The sequence below is a fragment of the Tribolium madens genome, unplaced genomic scaffold (genome assembly GCF_015345945.1).
Source record: "Tribolium madens isolate multiple individuals breed KSU strain unplaced genomic scaffold, Tmad_KSU_1.1 Scaffold_97;HRSCAF=244;Tcas5.2_LG3a, whole genome shotgun sequence".
In the NCBI taxonomy this organism is placed as follows: domain Eukaryota; kingdom Metazoa; phylum Arthropoda; class Insecta; order Coleoptera; family Tenebrionidae; genus Tribolium; species Tribolium madens.
In genome coordinates this window covers 12,784,614-12,803,404 of record NW_025401069.1, presented here as the reverse complement: position 1 = coordinate 12,803,404, position 18,791 = coordinate 12,784,614, and the positions used below count along the sequence as shown (strand labels likewise).

General features: G+C 28.5%; 1 protein-coding gene across 1 annotated transcript in view; it reads left to right on the top strand.

Annotated features, from left to right (window-relative positions):
* The window catches only part of LOC123014671 (valine--tRNA ligase-like), a 32,787-nt gene that overhangs the window by 7,221 nt on the left and 6,775 nt on the right, over positions 1–18,791 (top strand). Inside the window, exons 5-9 of the mRNA XM_044413894.1 lie at positions 5,691–6,078; positions 9,536–9,770; positions 9,817–10,035; positions 11,936–12,095; positions 16,925–17,205. Coding sequence (XP_044269829.1) covers positions 5,691–6,078; positions 9,536–9,770; positions 9,817–10,035; positions 11,936–12,095; positions 16,925–17,205 — 1,283 coding nt within the window. The remainder of the gene's footprint in view (positions 1–5,690; positions 6,079–9,535; positions 9,771–9,816; positions 10,036–11,935; positions 12,096–16,924; positions 17,206–18,791) is intronic.

The following is an 18,791-nucleotide window of genomic DNA, read 5'->3' as shown; positions in this document are numbered from 1 at the left end:
TTAACGTTAAATATCTTTTTAGTTATTGATTATAAACACCTAAAAGTAAATGATTTTAGAAAGACAATTTAATAATCTTTTAAATGCAAAAACAATAAATAGGGTGTTCCATTTAATTTTTTTAAGTTATTGAACTTTTAACAAACGCCTTCATTTTTTATCTTTGCAAATGCAACATACTAATAAAATGTTACAACCTTATAGCTTGTACCTTCTTTTTTGCGGTAGTAAAAATTTTTTCTAGATGTTTTAGTTTTTGTGTAATAAATTTTTAAAAAGTGTACGTTTTTGTCAAAAAAACGTCTTATTTTTAAAACTAAGCAAAATCGAGCAATAAAAGTTTCGCTTAAACACATTGTCATAAGAATCTACATCAAAAAACGCTAAGAAAAATATGGTGTTTCATTTAAAAAAACACAAGTTTGTATCGTAATTTATTTTTGAGACACGCTGTATAGTTGAAAATAATTTTAGCCGATGCACTAGATTAGTATCTATCAAACTCCTATATAATTTTTTCTAAATTTTACCACTTAAAGGTCACTAATGGACTTTTTCAACTCGTTGGGACACTCTGTATACGAGACAATCAGTATCATTAAAAAGACATAAATAATTGTCAAAATTCTTTGCCAAATAGAATTTTTTAAACATTTTATCTTACTTTAAATTTTTCTTTGGGGCATGAGTTCTGACGCACCTGTATTTCAATTACCGTTTCAACAGTTTTGTTGCAAGCATTACAAACGTAGAAAATATCGACCATTAAGGGCACAGCTAGGGAAAGCGACAAAAAGATGTATTTCCAATCGCCTCCTTGCACACTCCCAGAGAGATAAAAAAAGCAGATAACAATAGTAATGAAACTAACACCAAACATTAGTAACAAAATAACACCAAAAGCTTCATTAACCAATTCCATTATTTTGCACAAATGAGCGTGCATTTCGCAAATTCTGCACAGAATTTTAAAACTCTCAGTGTGGTTTTGATGAAGTAGTAGTTTTTTAATTTGTTGATTTAAAATTTCGAATCGGAGTTCGATCCTTGTTGCCAAACTGATGATTGTGTGGCAAATCGTTGATTTCAACACAAGGGTTGTAAATCGGGTTATTTCGGTCGATATTTCGCTTCCAGTTATAAACATCCGAAATGAGATGAAGTAAATTAAGAGGAATGCTATTATCAAGCCTCTAACTACGAGTTGGATGAAATCATTGCGTTTTGCTTTCTTGTAATTGAGTGAATTTTTTGGCATATTTTCGTCGAATTCTATCATATTTTTTAATAGTCGGGAGAAGTGCTCAAAATTGAGCACTGCATTGATCCAGACTGTGACAACAAACGTGGAATTTGATAGCAAAAGTATTATTTCAGTGCATTTGTACATAATAATCCGGTTTTCTATTAGTAATCTCTTACAAATGATGACATCGCCCAGTAGAAACAAAATTGTTGTTGCGACAATTATGTAACTTCCAGTTTTTGATTTTTCGAAATTTTTATTGGTCACTCTTAACGTCGTTATGCCGAAAATTTGACTTTGCAGTAGTATTATTTTAACAGAGTCGACGAAATTGTTGAAAGTTGGCATTTTGGAGGAAAGTGGATTCAGGACTAATTATTGTGTTCAGTAATCGATAACAATTACTTAAGTCTATTACAACAATGAGTTGTTTAGGGAGCACGTTATCGTAATTATTCTGTTTTTATTAAATATAATAATTGTTTAGGAATAAAAAAGTTAAAAAATGTGCGTTTTTTGCCTACAGTTTTTATTGAGAAATTGTCAATTTTTACAGCTAAATGCCGATTGAATTTTAAAAAAATATTGATTTTTTTGGAAAAATGACATTAAACTAATCAGTTTCAAAAGTATTTTAGTTTGAAGAAAATTGTTTTATTGTTTTTTTTTATTTATCAAAATCACTAAATTACAACAATGAGTTGTTTAGGGAAGACGTTTTCGTAATTATTCTGTTCTGCTTCTCAATATAATAATTGTTTAGAAATAAAAAAGTTAAAAAATTTGGCCTACAGACATTAAAGTGAAAATAAAACAACTGTAGATTTTATTGAGAAATTGTCAATTTTTACAGGTAAATGCTGATTGAACTTTAAAAAAATATTATTTTCTTGGAAAAATGACATATTAAACTAATCGGTTTTGTATTTTGGTTTAAAGAAAATTGTTTTATTGTTTTTTTATTTTTCAAAATCACTAAAAGGAACTTTAGAAATATTGTGCAACAAATTGTTATAGAGTTTCCGGTCAATTTTTCGCGATTTTTAGATTTTTTGAAGTCCATACATAACAATTTTCAAAAATTATTCTCTCGCATTTTTGTAATCTTTTATGCAGTTTTCTTACTCTTTTAGACCTCCAAGCGCATCAATTAATTTTGAAGTGTTCAATTTTTTCGATTTTTGTCAAAATCTGGTCAATTTTTACCCGGGGTTTACTGAGCTAATAACTTCGAGACTATTATTAATAGCCCTTTGTGTTTGTTAATGTTGGAAAGCACATTAAATTTCCTATCTTTTCAAAAAAGGTCATTGTTTTGCGATACATCGTTATTGAGAAAAAGCATTTTAGTTTAGTGTTTCAGTTTGAAGAAAATCGTTTTATTAGTGTCTTTACTCCTCAAATCATACAAATATTCTACAACAAATTGTAGAGTTTCTGGGCAATATTTTCTCGAATTTCAGGTTTTTAGGATTTTTTGCGGTTCGGATAATTTTATAATGTAGCGTTGATTTAAGAGAATTAATAAAAAATAATTACAAAAATTTAAGCACATTTGTAGACGAATTTTGAACTTCGAATTTTTTTGGAAATTGCTGCTAGATTTTGAGAGATTTTTATTTTTGTCGTTGAAGCATAGAAAAACTCGTTTCAAATTTGAAAAAGCAATTTTTAAAATTTTTATATTTATAAATGATCGGTGAAAGTATTGGATTAATGGCAAAAAAGTAAGAGATCAAAAATATTTTTTTTCAGTTTATTGAAGAACTAAGAGTAGTTTTCAAACATAAGACTTAGGTTGTTTTTAACAAAATGAAAGAGTGAAATTTTAGATGTAAATAGAGTCAAATTAAAAATAAGGAAAAATAATAAATAGTTATTTTTATATCAAGTGGACGATCGAAAGGCGTTGTAGAAAAAATATATTTCTAGACTTGGAAAAATGAGATAAAATGTGTTCGTATTTTTTAAATTAAATGTTGATCTGCTGAAGTTTCTTTATAGAATTAAAGCTATTAGTCAGTTTTAGGGACTTCTGAAAAATTTATGAAACATTCGTAAGTCGTGTGTTTATTGAAATTTTCTTCCTTAAATTTTTAGGTTTTTTTAGTCTAGATACTAGCTTACCTAGTACTCTAAAAAAAAAAATTCTAACTATATTAATCGTTCACCGATTTTCTTGAAATTTTTAATGTTTCTGTAATTTATTCTAAGTGAGCCACCGCTGGCAAAAAACACAAAAAATGGTCTTTTGTTTGAGAATTTGAATTTTTTTGGATCATTTTGAATCAGAAAATTGTTCATTACAGTCCTGATATGATTCAAATTGTTCTAAATTTTGTACATAAAGAACCAATCTGTCGAATTATGTACTTTTAAAATTTTTTGGCAATTGCTTTTGCCCTCATTTGTAAATTTTCGGGCAAGCTTAACACTACAACTAAAAAATTGCTCTAACTTCATTATTTATTAACCGATTTTGTTCAAGTTTTTAATGTTGGCAGTAATTCATTCTAAGTGAGCCACCGCTGGTAAAAAAATATCTTTTGTTCTGTTTTTGTTTTGATTTTTTTTTTGAACCATTTTGAATTTTTTTGCAAAAAAAACCTCACCGATTATCCATAAAAAACTGTTTTAATTCAATTCGAATTTGGTTGAAAAAGATGCAAAACTAATGAATTTAGATTGATTTTTCTAATTAGCCACGAAAAATTAATGTTACATAAGGGACTATTTCTTAGTGGATTTCAAAAAAATGCAGATTAACGCTTTCATATGACTTATAAAAATGATAATTTTAAATTTGTTTCCTCAACTGGCTTTGAAAAATTCATATCTTTTCCCGTTTAGTATAACAAAATCAAAGTGTGTTCTCAGTTGGCAATAAAAAATACTGTTACCAACAAATTGACAATATTTAGACAATTTGCACAAGTGAACGCAGAAATGATGTTTAAATTTAATTCTTCATTTGGCAATAAAAATAAATCGTTTTAGTTATAAAAAATAAGGACCATATTTGTAAATTTACGTCACCTTTTTGCTTTTTTTTAATCACCAGTAACTTATACTTCTCATTTTTTATCGTTTTCGTTTGATTTTCTTGAGAAATTATGATTATGATTGAATTTTTGTTTTTTACTTTTTTTCAATCTCTACTTTTTGCCGTTTTCTACTTTTAGTGTTTTCAAATTCTACAATAATCTCTAGTAAAAAAATTGCTATCGCGCGACAAATATTGTTAAGGTTGAACTATACTGAATAAAAAAATAAATCGTTATTTAAAAATTCTGAAAAAATTATCATGACCTTTTGATGACCTTAGCAGCAATATATATTAATTTGAATTTTTTGTCTGTGTGGTTTAAAAATAAATTAAAAAAAAACTCTATTTTTGGGCATTTAATTTTTTTTATAACAAAATTGTGTATTGTAGATTACACACTTATGCTACTGTATTTTTTTATGCAATTTAAATAATGTGTTTTTTCATGAAAAAATAAAAACTATTGAATTTTGCAATCCGTTACAAATACTCAAAATGAGATCTGTGTTATTGTGTGTGTGAGGTACTTTTTTAATTCAGGAACAACATCCAATTGTAAATTGTTTACTGAATTTCTTAAAAATTCAATTTTTTTTTCATTCGAAAACTTGTTTGAACGGCTTTCCGTCGGTACACAAGCGACAATATTTTTTGGTGGTACATTTTGAAACTGGCTAGAGACATGCCATCTACGGAACGGTAGAGTAAATAGTTTGAAAACTGTAATTTTGTAATTTTCTGTAAAAATTGCAAAAATTTCAAATAAAAGGAATAAATTTTTAATATATTATGTAATATATTTTAAGTTTGTTCTAATTCATTTTATTATAAGTATCATTGTGGCGTCACCATCTATTTATCTTTCTGTTTTTAGTCATCGAAATTAAAAGAAACAAAGTAAAATTAATTATTTGAAAATTGACAAAAATGCTAATACCAAGAATTAAGAATTAGTTTTCTTCAATTTATTTTCGCACCTTCTGATCGATATGCTGTTGTTAAAATGGATTTACATTTGCATAAAATAAGATGCATACTATCAATATTTTAAATCGGGAAAAATTCAAATTTAATTTTATAAATTCGTAACTAGATTACTTTGTTCTAAAAAAGAACTGCTCCTAAAGTAACGTTTTACACGGGTTTTAATAATGTATAATTTTTGTTTTGTTGAGGAAAGTGCATTTTTCAAAATTTTTAATATTGAAAATCCCTGCGAAATTAGGTATTGGGGCAAACAAATGGTGAATATTAAAACAATCTCTGTAAGTGAGTGAAGAACCTTTAAATACATTATAGAGGTGTCTAGGGTTTTTCAAAAAGTGACAAAATGGTGTTTTTTTTTTGAAAAAAAATTTGCATGTCGTGATTTTGCGTTTCACGATTTTGTTAATGAAGGCGCCGTGAAGGTGACTCCGGCCCACGACCCCGTCGACTTCGAAGTGGGCAAACGGCACTCATTGGCCCTCCTCCAAGTGATCGATGAAAAGGGCAATCTCACCCCCGTCTGCGGCGAATTCGCCGGAATCGGAAGATTCGCAGCGAGAGAAACTCTGATTTCACTCTTGGACGACCAGCGACTGTTGAGAGGGAAAGAGGACCACAAGATGCTTGTTCCAATTTGCAGCAGGTCCAAGGACATCGTCGAGTATCTAGTCAGGCCTCAGTGGTTCATCAAGTGCGCGGAAATGGCCAGAGAGGCCGTCGAGGACGTCGAAACGGGCCGATTGAGGATTGAACCGAAACATTTCGAGAAGGTCTGGTTCGATTGGCTCGCCAACATCAGGTAAGGGGGCCCAAATTTATTTATTTTGAACACACATAATATGAAAATTTTCGCTGAAAAGGATTTATCCTCGGCGAAAAAAAATCTTTTAAAATAATAATAATAATATTAAAATTCGAAAATGACAAGCCCCGATTTCATTTTTCTCAGCGATTACTCCCTTTCAGAGCGATCCCAAATAATGGAGAGCAGAACAAAACAAGTCGTTAATTGCTTATTGTTCGGGCGCCCATTGAAAATAATGTACTCTTGCTTGAGGTGAAAAAATAAATAAATAATAATAAATAATCTTTAATAATATTCGAAATTTCGTATTTATTCAATTTTTTTTTATTAGTAATGTTGCATTTTTTAAAATCACTTTTGATGTCAAAGATGTCTTAAATTTTCTATTATTCTATTTTCCCCTTCGAGAAAATGGAACAAATTCATCGTTTATGTTATTCTATTTTGTTTTTCCATTTTTGAGATTAATTCAAAATTAAAGTGAAAAACTTTTTGAAAAAAGATTTCTTATTATCTCAAATACTTCAGAACGACTAAACATTACATAAACTTTTTTCATACTATTATAAAAATTGAGGGAACAAAAAAATTCTTAAATTTTGTGGTGATTTAAAGACTTCAAAAAAAATGGTTGTATTTAGAATAAAAAAAAATCATTTTGAAGCTTTAAGTTTCTAATCTTGGGATCTTCTAACAAAATTTTTTTGAGCTACGGTCATTACGCAATCCTAAGAAGAAGCGCCAGAAAAAAATTTGTTCATTCAGGTTTAATTTGCTTTTTTTATGTTCTATTTACGTCAAAATGTCGCTGAGATATTTGACTTTTAATGAAAAAGGATTTTTTTTTGTCTTTGATCATCGAAATCTAGCAACCAATGAGCGCACAGAGAATGTAAGAATAGTTTCAAAAACTGGAATAAATTTCCTCCATAATGTTTTTAGGATTTTTTGAAAAAAAAAGTTTTTCTCAACATTGGTTTAAAGAAAAGACAAAGTAACTTTTTTTGTTGTTTTAATAAATCCACGGTGTATTCACAAATATTGATGGGAAGACTAATGTGTCCAAGTTTTTTTACAGTTTAATGTATCCCCCATAGCTCTGTAAATTTTTGAATCGATTCATCAAACTGTTTTCTCGGACTGATTGATCAAAGTTTTTAAAAGAATTAAAGGAATTAATTTCTGAACATTGTTTAATCTTCTTCAAAGTAAAAAAAAACAGTTTTTTTTTAACTTTTTTTACAATTTTGCATTTCAAATGTGAAAAAATCGTTTTTTTTACATTTTTGAAAATTTGTAAAAAAATCAAGAAACAAGAAACTGATTTTTGAGACTATTCAGTTTTTGCATATCCTAATTTTACTCATCTCAAATTAATTGCATTAATTAAAAGTTGTTTTCACACTTTCATACTCGATTTACAAACAGTCATGTAATTTTTTTAAAAAGAAGTCAAAAAAAATTGTTTCCGAATTTTTTTTCAAATTTAAGAGTAGTGTATTATTTTTTTCAAAACTCAACAACTTGAATCATTTTGCAACTTTGAACATGTACTATTTTCTTAACACTTTTTTTGTACAGGGTGTCTCAAGTGTTAGGTCCGGCGAAAAAATAAATATTTTCAATTGATAAAAAAAAATTGTTAGTGCAGGGGCGTACTGAGCTCTTAACGGGCCCGTGTTTCATCGTGGTTGCACAGGCCCCCACACTCACCATGGCAGTGTTAAAATTAATAATTGTTTTTATAATATTATTCAAAAAAGTATGTAAATTTAATAACTTGTAAAATAATATAAAAAGAGATAATAATAAAACATTAATGATATTTGTCTAAAAATTTGTATTTCCGGTTAAACGGAAGTGGGTTAATTTAATAGAAAGCTATGTTTTTTATTGCGTTTTTGGATTTTCCGAGTTATTCAATTATCATCGATCTTCCCTATATCAAAGTCCAGCCGTTTTTGAGATTTTTAGTCTTTTAGAAAATTTTTAAATTTGAACCTTTCTTTTCAAAAATCTATCTAACTCTGCAATTTTTAACTGTTATGAAATCATATTTTGGCATTTAAAAGAGAAATGATTGATTGTTTTTTTTATGGATTCATAATCTAAAAAAATATAAACGAACACTCAAAATTTAACCTTACGTTTGAGGAAAGTCAAATACTCATAAGTCAATTTTTTTAAAGGAAAGGCTCCAAATTTTTCTTTTTAATGGAGAGCTCAAGCTGACCATTTTTAGTCATCAGAACCTAATTTTAACATCTAATATAGAAAAATGTTTTTTTTTATTTGTAATTTGTAATTTGTAATTGGACAATGGAAAGGCCTCCGTGGGTTGCTCAGTCCGCCACTGGATTGATTATATGGACTTCAAACCACAAACAAACAAAACCAAATTTGGAAAAAAAATTGTTTGTTAATTGGAATATTTTCTACATGATAAAATTTCTTGTTTTTTTTTTAATGGTAACTGTGAAAATTGAATAATGTAAAAGTTGACAGATTTTCAGTAATTATCATTTTAATATTAAAAATTGGAAGTTATGGTAATTTATGGCCAAGTTTGGGATGATGTGCTGTTAATGCTAATTGACAATACAGCGGAGGCTTCACAATAGAGCCCGGGTACATCATAAATGTCATTGAAGACCTTTTTTTTTTGTCAAGAAATTCTGACCTGATCACCAATTACCTCAATCAAACACCCTCATAAATTATTCCAAGTTTCAGATTTTCAATATTAAAATGTTAATTTAATTATTCAAAACCTATCAACTTTATCATTTTTCTATTTTCAGAAATACTACAGAAAAAAATAAAAAAAAAATATCATGTAGAAAATATTCCAGTTAATTGAATTTTTTTTTCCAAATTTAATTTTTAAAGTTTCACTGCCATACGCTAGAAATTTTGTACAATATCAAAACAGTGTATTTAATACTCTATCGTTTACAGTGTTTACAATATCAATTTTTTTTTATAATCAATTAGAAATATTTATTTTTGCGCCGGCCCTAAAACTTGAGACATTAACCACCTTTGTATTTTTTATTGATATTTATTGTTTTTTTTTGTACTATATAAAAAATTATATTGTTTTGAAATGTTCTAAATATTAAAATCATTAAATTCAGCGAAAATAGAAGAAAAAATCGTTTTTTGGCCTAATTTTTTTTAAGTCCTGAAATTTATACCAACATATGAAAGTTTTTATGTTATTTGTTGCTTTAAAGACGATTAATTTATCAAGTGTTTTGTTTATGCACCCATTGAAAATATGAAAAGGCCTCATTGTGCTTGGGAATTTATTCGAGTGACTATTGTTACTCCTCTTGGCCTAATAATTGAACTTTAACAATGTCTAACATATTCCATTCGCAAGTTGCACGGCTCCGGGGTATTATTTTAACAAATTAATTATCGAGGGTGTCGCAAAATGCTTTTATAGGGATTGGTGCATCTCGCGGCAGCTCTGGTGGGGCCACCGCATCCCTGCGTACTCCTGCCGCCCGCAGGACGGCTCCGCTCCTGCAATCTGGGTGTCCGCCGGCGACCGGAACGAGGCCGCTCGCAAAGCCTCCGCTCGCCTCTCCTGCCCCCACATCGAAATTCAGCAGGATGAGGACGTCCTCGATACGTGGTTCTCATCGGCGCTTCTCCCATTCTCGGTGTGGCCGCAACAGGTTTGTTGAAATTCCACTCCTGCTGCTTTCACATTCCCGGATTCAGGACTCGCATTATCCTTTGGATTTGATGGAAACCGGACACGACATCCTGTTTTTCTGGGTGGCCCGGATGGTCATGTTGGGCAAACAGCTGACGGGGCGGTTGCCCTTCAACAGGATCCTCCTGCATGGGATCATCCGCGACGCCCACGGCAGGAAGATGTCGAAGAGTTTGGGGAACGTGATCCTGCCCGAGGACATTATTTCCGGAGCCACGATGGAGGTAGGATCAAGTCAGGGCCGTAACCAGGATTTTATTTCGGGGGGAGGTTTCTTGTTGGTCCATGAAAATGAAATGAAAGAAGGCGGATTAAAAAGCAAAAATCTCTAAGTACACGTTTTTATTTAAATTAAAATAAGAGATCTTAATTAAACATAAAAAATACAAATTAACTCACAAAAGTAACAAAAAATAAAATAATTTTTTAATACTTTTTATTGTTACAAATTTAAACAGGAGACAGAATATTCATTTTTAAAACAAAAATTTTCTATGAACATATATCGAAAACTGCTACGCAAGGGGTGCGTCTTTTAATAGTTTTTTTTTCCATATTTCCGAAATCATTTTAGAAAAAAATTTCAAAGTTTTGTAGGTACAAATGATAACTTTTATTCACCTAAACAAGTACAAAAATAAAATGTTGAAATTTTTAATTAGGGGCTTCCTAAACTAAATGGAATTAGGGTAAAAATTTACTCTAACTATATTGCCTGTGGTTTCTTGGCACATTCAGCAACAAAATTTCATAGTTTTTCATCAAAAAAAAGACTTTTGTGTTGTTCCGATACAATTTACGGATTTTTAGTAAAAATCGGTTTAGAAATTTATGTTACAGACCACAAACAACATAAAAATTAAAAAATAAATTTGTTTTACCGTTTAGGACGCCCCTGATTAAAAATTTTGTTATTTGTTTAGGTGTACATATAAAGGTACTAAATTTTGTAATTTTATCTATTCTGAAATATTAGGCGAAACCCTTTAAAAAACGTACCTTTTTTAGCATTTTTCGAAACACTTTTGTTTTAAAGTTAAATATTCTATCAACTATTTTAAATTTTAATTCTTTTTTTAATTTTAAATTTTAAATTATTTTAAATTTTTAATAATAAACAGAGAAAAATTTTTAGAAGAACTTTTTCTTAGCCAAAAGTGTGAAGTTTTTTTATCTTCTAGTTCTTTGAATAATCTACCATGTAAGGACTTTTTTCAAATTTTTTATAATTACACTTTTGTTTTTATCTTTGGATTACCTAATTAAATTTAATGGTGTACAATTTTTATCACTTAAACAAATCGCCTTAATAAAAATATTATTATTACGCTGATCTAAGAAATATTTTCTAAGTGAGAAAATTTGTCTACTATGTGAATTAAATAAATTGAAAAAACCATACCCTCCATTTTTTCTTGATAAAGAAAACCTTTCAGTGGATGATTTTGGGTGGTGTATTCTAAACTGAGTAAACAGTGTTCTGATTCTAATATTAATGTTATTAATAATTGTTCTTGTTTATTTAGAAGAATAAAGTAATTCAAGTAAATTTATAGCTTTCACAAGATTTTTTCCATTTAATTGAGTTTTAAGTAATTGTTTAGACCTTATTTTAAGGCTATCTACACATACACATTATCTTGTTGTGTGTAGCGAACTTTTGTTTTAATTAATTAATGTCGAAAGTGTTTTTTTTATAAAATTTGGTGCTCTTACGCAGCAAACGATCCTCGTCAAGAATTTTCGCTGAGTGATTTTAATTGCTAATGGCTGTCGACAAGTTTTCGGGCTTCCGATACAATTTACGAATTTTTAGTAAAAATCGGTTTAAAAATGTGTGTTACAGACCACCAACAACATAAAAATTAAAAAATAAATTTGTTTTACCGTTTAGGACGCCCCTGATTAAAAATTTTGTTATTTGGCATTTGTTTAGGTGTANNNCCCCCCTTGGGTACGGCCCTGGATCAAGTTTAGGTTTTCATCTCGTCGAAAGAACAAAAATTCAATTGCAATCACAGCACGAATCTTATATGTGTTCTTTTTGCGCCGGCGGCAATCGGGAACTTTTTAACCACTTGTCAACTTTGAAATAACATTCTTTCGCTGTTTTTTTTTATTCAGAAACTGGAAGCGGGGTCGAGGCAGAGTCACGAAGCTGGGATTTTATCGGGGGAGGAGTTGACAAAAGCGCTGGAAGGTCAGAAGAAGATGTTTCCTTCCGGAATTCCAGAATGCGGAGCGGATGCGCTCAGATTTACGCTCTGTTCGCACAATATTAAGAGTGAGTAATGAGAAAACGAATTGAATTATTATTATTTGACTCGGTAAAAAGAGAAGAAATTATTTGGCAGACAATTATTCAAAACATAATTCTCTAACAAATAATTTCCACAACTTTACACTCCACTGATCCGGCGATCCGCAGGCAAGGTTTAAGATTGTTTGAAATGAGATTAATGTAAGAAAAAAACTCTAAAATTCCCCAAACTCGCGTCACTGCTGATATTCCGCCTCGCAACTTATTGAACTATTATTAATTAAATTATTGTTATTAAATGAATTTTGTTAATGTTGATATATTTTCTAACAATATTACAAGTTTAGAATTTCGTTAATTAAATTTGAATTTAATTTTAAAAGTTCAAGACTTACTTTTAAATTGTTTGGTACTACTCCAATTGGCGGAAATGATTATTGGTATTATTTTGTTTTTCTTTTCGAGAAAATGTATCAAACTTATAGTTTATGTTATTCCATTTTTGAGATTAATTCAAAATTAAGCTTTTCCGTAAAAAACTCTTTGAAGAAAGATTTCTTATTATCTCAAATGCTTCATAGCGACTAAATTCTACATAAAATTTTTTCATACTATTACAAAAATTGAGGGGACAAAAAAAAATTCTTAAATTTTGTGGTGATTTTTTAAAGATTGTACTTCAAAGAAAAATGGTCTTATTTAAATTAAAAAAAATCCATTTTGAAGCTTTAAGTTTCTAGCTCTTTCTGAGCTACGGTTATTATGCTATACTAAGAAATAGCGTGAGAAGATATTTGTGTTTTTTTATTTTCTTTTTGGTCCACGGACTTGGGGAAATTTTTATTAGTTAATTCAATGCATAGGCCGCACAGCTTGTCCATTCAGCTTTAATTTGTTTTTTTATGTTCTTTTTACGTCAATTTGACGCTAAGATATTTGATTTATTTAAAACTATTCTATCCCAAGAGTCTACAAACAAATCTGAAGAAAAGAAAATTACTTAAAGAGTAGTTTGAAAAATAGAAAACTAGAAAAAACTAGAAGAAAAATAAAAAGAAATTTAGACAAAAAAAATTTAGGCTGAAAGAAAAAAAAACTAAAAAAGAACTTGGAAAAAACATTAGAGAAAATTTTGTAGAAGAACATACAGGGTGCGCCAGAAATTACCTTACTACGAGTTCATCTTCGTTAATAATAATTATTTATGTTTAGATTAATTAAATTTAATGGTGTAGAATTTTCATCATTTAAACTTAGAAAATATTTAACTAAAAAAAATAAAAAGAAATTTCGACAAAAATCTAGTAAAGAATTAAAAAGAAGGTTTACGAAAGGATTTTTAAGGGAAAAGTCTACAAAAGAATCTGAAGAAATGGAAATTATTCTAGATAGTAATTTAAAAAACAGACAACTAGAAAAACTACAAAAAAATTGAAAGAAATTTAGACAAATAGCTTTTTTGAGTAAAGAATCGAAAAGAAAGAAAAAAAAACCTAAAAAAGAATTTGGAAAAAACATTAGAGAAAATTTTTTACAAGAACTTTTTCTTAACCAAAAGTGTGAAGTTTTTTTATCCTCTAGTTCTTTGAAAGGATTTTTTAAGGGAAGAGTCTACAAAAGAATCTGAAGAAATGGAAATTACTCTAGATAGTAATTTAAAAAACAGAAAACTAGAAAAACTACAAAAAAATTGAAAGAAATTTAGACAAATAGCTTTCTCGAGTAAAGAATCGAAAAGAAAGAAAAAAAAACCTAAAAAAGAATTTGGAAAAAACATTAGAGAAAATTTTTTAGAAGAAAGTGTGATGTTTGTTTCTCTAGTTCTCTAGTTCTTTGAAAAATCTACCATGTAAGGACTTTTTTCATTTTTTTTATAATTACATTTTTGTTTTTATCTTTGGATTACCTAATTAAATGTAATCGTGAACAATTTTCATCAGTCAAACAAATAGCCTTAATAAAAATATGTATTATTATTACTCTGATCTAAGAAATATTTCCTAAGTGAGAAAATTTGTCTACTATGTGAATTAAATAAATTGAAAAAACCACACCCTCCATTTTTTCTTGATAAAGAAAACCTTTCAGTGGATGATTTTGGGTGGTGTATTCTAAACTGAGTAAACAGTGTTCTGATTCTAATATTAATGTTATTAATAATTGTTTTTGTTTATTTAGAAGAATAAAGTAATTCAAGTATTGCAAATTTATAGCTTTCACAAGATTTTTTCCATTTAATTGAGTTTTAAGTAATTGTTTAGACCTTATTTTAAAGCTATCTACGCATACACATTATCTTGTTGTGTGTAGCGAACTTTTGTTTTAATTAATTAATTGTTTAATCGTCGAAAGTGTTTTTTTTTATAAAATTTGGTGCTCTTACGCAGCAAACGATCCTCGTCAAAAATTTTCGCTGAGTGATTTTAATTGCTAATGGCTGTCGACAAGTTTTCGGGCTTTTAATTGATTTGTGGAGCGTTTCGGAGTGATAAGGGTCGAATTTAGCAGTTTGTCTGTAGGCGGTCTCGCTGGTTTGAAATTATTTATCGCCGTGTCTAATATAAGTTGTCGACGCTAATTATGTAGTTATGTAGTTTTCATTTGGAAATTACGCCGGTTATTATACACTTTCCGCCAAAATTAACCGAACAACTAAAAATTTGCGATTTTTTTACATTGAAATATTTTTGTCATTTTTGTCGGATTTCGACGAAAGAAAAAACTTTGTAGATCATTGTAATTTATTTCAATAACATTTCAGTGAAAAAAGATTTCTCATTATCTCAAAGCGACTAAATTCTACATAAATTTTTTTCAAACTATTTGAGGGGACAAAAAAAATTCTTAAATTTTGTGGTGATTTTTAAAGATTTTACTTCAAAGAAAAATGGTCCTATTTAGATTTAAAAAAAAACATTTTGGAGCTTTAAGTTTTTAGTCTTGAGATTTTTTGGCAAAAAATTTCTGAGCTACGGTTATTATTTTTGTTATTTTTGTCGGATTTCGACGAAAGAAAAAACTTTGTAAATCATTGTAATTTATTTCAATAACATTTCTAGTTTTGTCTTCTAAATGTGATACTCAAAAGACAAAGGCACTGTTTTTTTACTTATTTTTATACTGAGCGACAGACAAACTTAAGTTTTTACTGACTTATTGCCCATTCTTCTCTGAATTATGTACCACATTTTCCATAATTTTAATTGTTGAGACATGAAGATATATACAGGATGAATATAAAGTATGGAGCCAAGCGGTTTTATTTTTAATCATTTGCTTCCAGAAAATAATAATTAATATAAATTAAAGTAATATAAAAAATGTGATCGTATTTTCAGAACGAAATTTTGTTTTGTTTTTGAGTTATGCGATTTTTTTTTGTCAAAATTGCAATTTATGTGAAAAATTTTTTTTGAAAAAATTAAATATAAAGCAGATAGTTGTAATCCTTAGAGTATAGCTTTTACGAGAAAAATGAGTTTATAGTGGGTTGCCATTTAAAAAAATTAATTTTTTTGTAGAACTCAAAAACAAAAGGTAATTTTGAAAAAAATTATTCTTGTTAAATCATCACATTTTTATAGTACTTTATCACTCATCAATTAGTTTTTTCAAAAAATAAATAGTTTAAGCAAAAAACGTTTGGTTCCATACTTTTTATTCACCTGGTATATAAACCTTCAAAAAAGCATTACATTTCAATGAATGTTATACCTTAGCTGAAAGTTATAATTTCTTATAGATTTTGAGGCACTGAGTTCAAAAAAAAATATTTAAAAAAGTCCAGTTTGTGTAAAATACAAAAACCGCCAAAGAACAAATAAAAAATGAGTTATTTTACTTTGTTTTATTACACTTTTTTGGATCAGTTTTCTTTATAACAATTCAACATATTATTAACATATTTTCATCCCAAAAACCTTGGTGTCGATCTTTGAAAACCCTTCAGATCTTAATGAAAACGCTCACTCATGCTCCCTATTTTTTTTTTTAAAGAAGTCCAATGCGAGTCAATAAAATGTTTTTAAGACTTATTTAGACCATATGGTAATAATTTTGCAATAATTCAGCAACAATTTGAATTTAAATAAATTTTAAATCGGAGGCATTTGTGCAGAAAGCAGGAAAATTATCATCTGTAATAAAAAGGTGTGAAGTGATAGAAAAATTTAACAATTATTTTTGTTTAATTAAAGGTTAGTTAATAAAAAAACTAATTCGATTAAAAGTATATTAAACATGTTATTATTTGTAATCAAGAGAAAAATTAAATTTTCTTTCCATTGGGTGAAAATAATGAACTTTTAATTACAGAGTTCCTAGTCTCAAGTGAAGCAAAAAATGTTTTTCTTTTGCAGTGTTAGCGTAAAATAAAAAAATCCGGTGACATACTGTATAATATTAGTTATTATTATTATTATGGCATTAAATTTACCACTTTGGGTTTTTTGCTTTGTTTAGAAGTAATAAAAATAATTATTAAAAAAGAAAGAAACTAGCTATTTGTTAATAAAATTAAAAGTAAATCACAAACATTTTTTTTTAAGCCGAACAAAAATTCGTTGAAATCCGACGAAGAATAACAAAAATATTGCAATGTGAAAAATTGCAAAATTTTAGTTGTTAATTGCCAGTGCAGTTAACGAAATAATTACAAGTTTTATTTAAATTTCAAGGGGAATTTAGTATTTTTTTTTCGGGGTGACAAATAGCGGCGCGTTTCTCCGATATTAAATACCCGGCATAAGCCCACGTGGGGCTTTTATTCCCGCCATTAAAAACATTAAGTCTCTTCGAACAAATCGATATCGAGGCGCGAAATTGCCCTTTGTTCACGATTAACCCACATTTAGGTCATTTCATCGATTTCGACGTGCAAGAGTGTCACACGAACAGATTGTTCTGCAACAAGATCTGGCAAGCGACCAAGTTCACCAACAACGCTGTGGAGAGCGTCAGGGACGGGCTGGGGCCCATAGACACCCATCAACTGGGTCTAATGGATCGCTGGATTCTGAGCAAATTGAGCGGAATGGTGGATGTGTGCCAGCGAGGGATGCATAATCACGATTTCCATCTTGTCACAGCGGCGATCAAGGAGTTTCTCTACTTCCAATTCTGCGACGTGTATTTGGTAAGGGCGTTTTTCAACTGCTTGAATCACATACCCTGAAAATAATAAATGAGAAAAAAATCTGTTAAATATCAAACATTCCTACTTACTATAAATAAAATTAATCCAATTATAAAGTTGTAAATTTCTTGTTAATAAGGTTTTGTCTTATTAAAAAAAATTGTCTCTCTCACAGCTGCAACAAAGGTAGAGCAAAATGCGGCGCGGCGGAATATCAAAAGTTTACATAAAATTACCGTTTTGATAACTTTTCTGTTATTGAATTTTATTTAAAAAAAAAACACATTTATGTTCAATAAAAATTGTGATTTTTTATTACACTGGTTTTTATTTATGTTTTTTTTTAAAGTCAAAAAATAAAAGAGGTATCCGTTGGCGAGTTTTCAAATAATATTTTATGTAAGTACAAAACTTTTTTGTGTGAAAAAAGAATTAGATAAGAGTTTACATTAGAATTTGAAGAAAACGTGAAGAATAATTTGGAGAGGAATTTCGACAAAAATTAGTGAAAAATTAAAAAAAATAGCTTCATCTAATTTAAAAGAAATTTTACGAAAGGATTGAAAAAATCAAAGAACCTAGAAGAAAATTGTATTTTTTTTTAAAGTGATCCGTTGGCGAGGTTTTAAATAATATTTTATGGACAAAACTTTTTTCAATTTCAATAAATGTCAAAAAAGAATTAAGAAGTAAGGGAAAATCTACAAAAGAATCTAAAGAAAAGAAAATTGCTCTAGAGAGTAAATTAGAACAGTTAATTAGAAAAAAAAATAGAAAGAATTTTAAACAAATAGCTTTTTATAGTGAAGAATTTAAAAGAAAGAAAAAAAATTTTAAAGAATTTGGATAAAACAGAGGAAAATCTAGAAAAGAATCTAAGTAAAGTCGAAAGAATAATCTAGAAAGAAAGAAACAAATTTAAAAAAGAATTTTGAAAAAACAGAGGAAAATCTAGAAATGAATCTAAGTAAGGTCGAAAGAATAATCTAGAAAGAAAGAAACAAAAGTAAATAGTTAACAACTAGAAAAAAATAGAAAGAAATTTAGACAAATAGTTTTGTCTAGTGAGGAATCTAGAAAAAAAGAAAAAAAATCTAAAAAAGAAATTGGAAAAATCAAAGGAAAATCTAAAAAAGAATTTAAGTAAAGTCGAAAGAATAATCTAGAAAGAAAGAAACAAAAGTAAATAGTTAACTAGAAAAAAAATAGAAAGAAATTTAGACAAATAGCTTTTTAAAAGAAACAAAAAATCTAAAAAAAAAATTGAAAAAATAAAGGAAAATCTAAAAAAGAATCTAAGTAAAGTCGAAAGAATAATCTAGAAAGAAAGAAACAAAAGTAAATAGTTAACTAGAAAAAAGATAGAAAGAAACTTAGACGAATAGCTTTTTCTAGTGAAGAATCTAAAAGAAAGAAAAAAAATCTAAAAAACAATTTGGAAAAAACATCACAGAAATTTTTTTAGAAGAATTTAGAGGCAAATCTAGAAACAAATCTAAATAAAGTCAAAAAAATAATCTGGAAAGGTAGAAACAAAAGTAAATAGTTAACTAGAAAAAAAATAGAAAGAAATTTAGACGAATAGC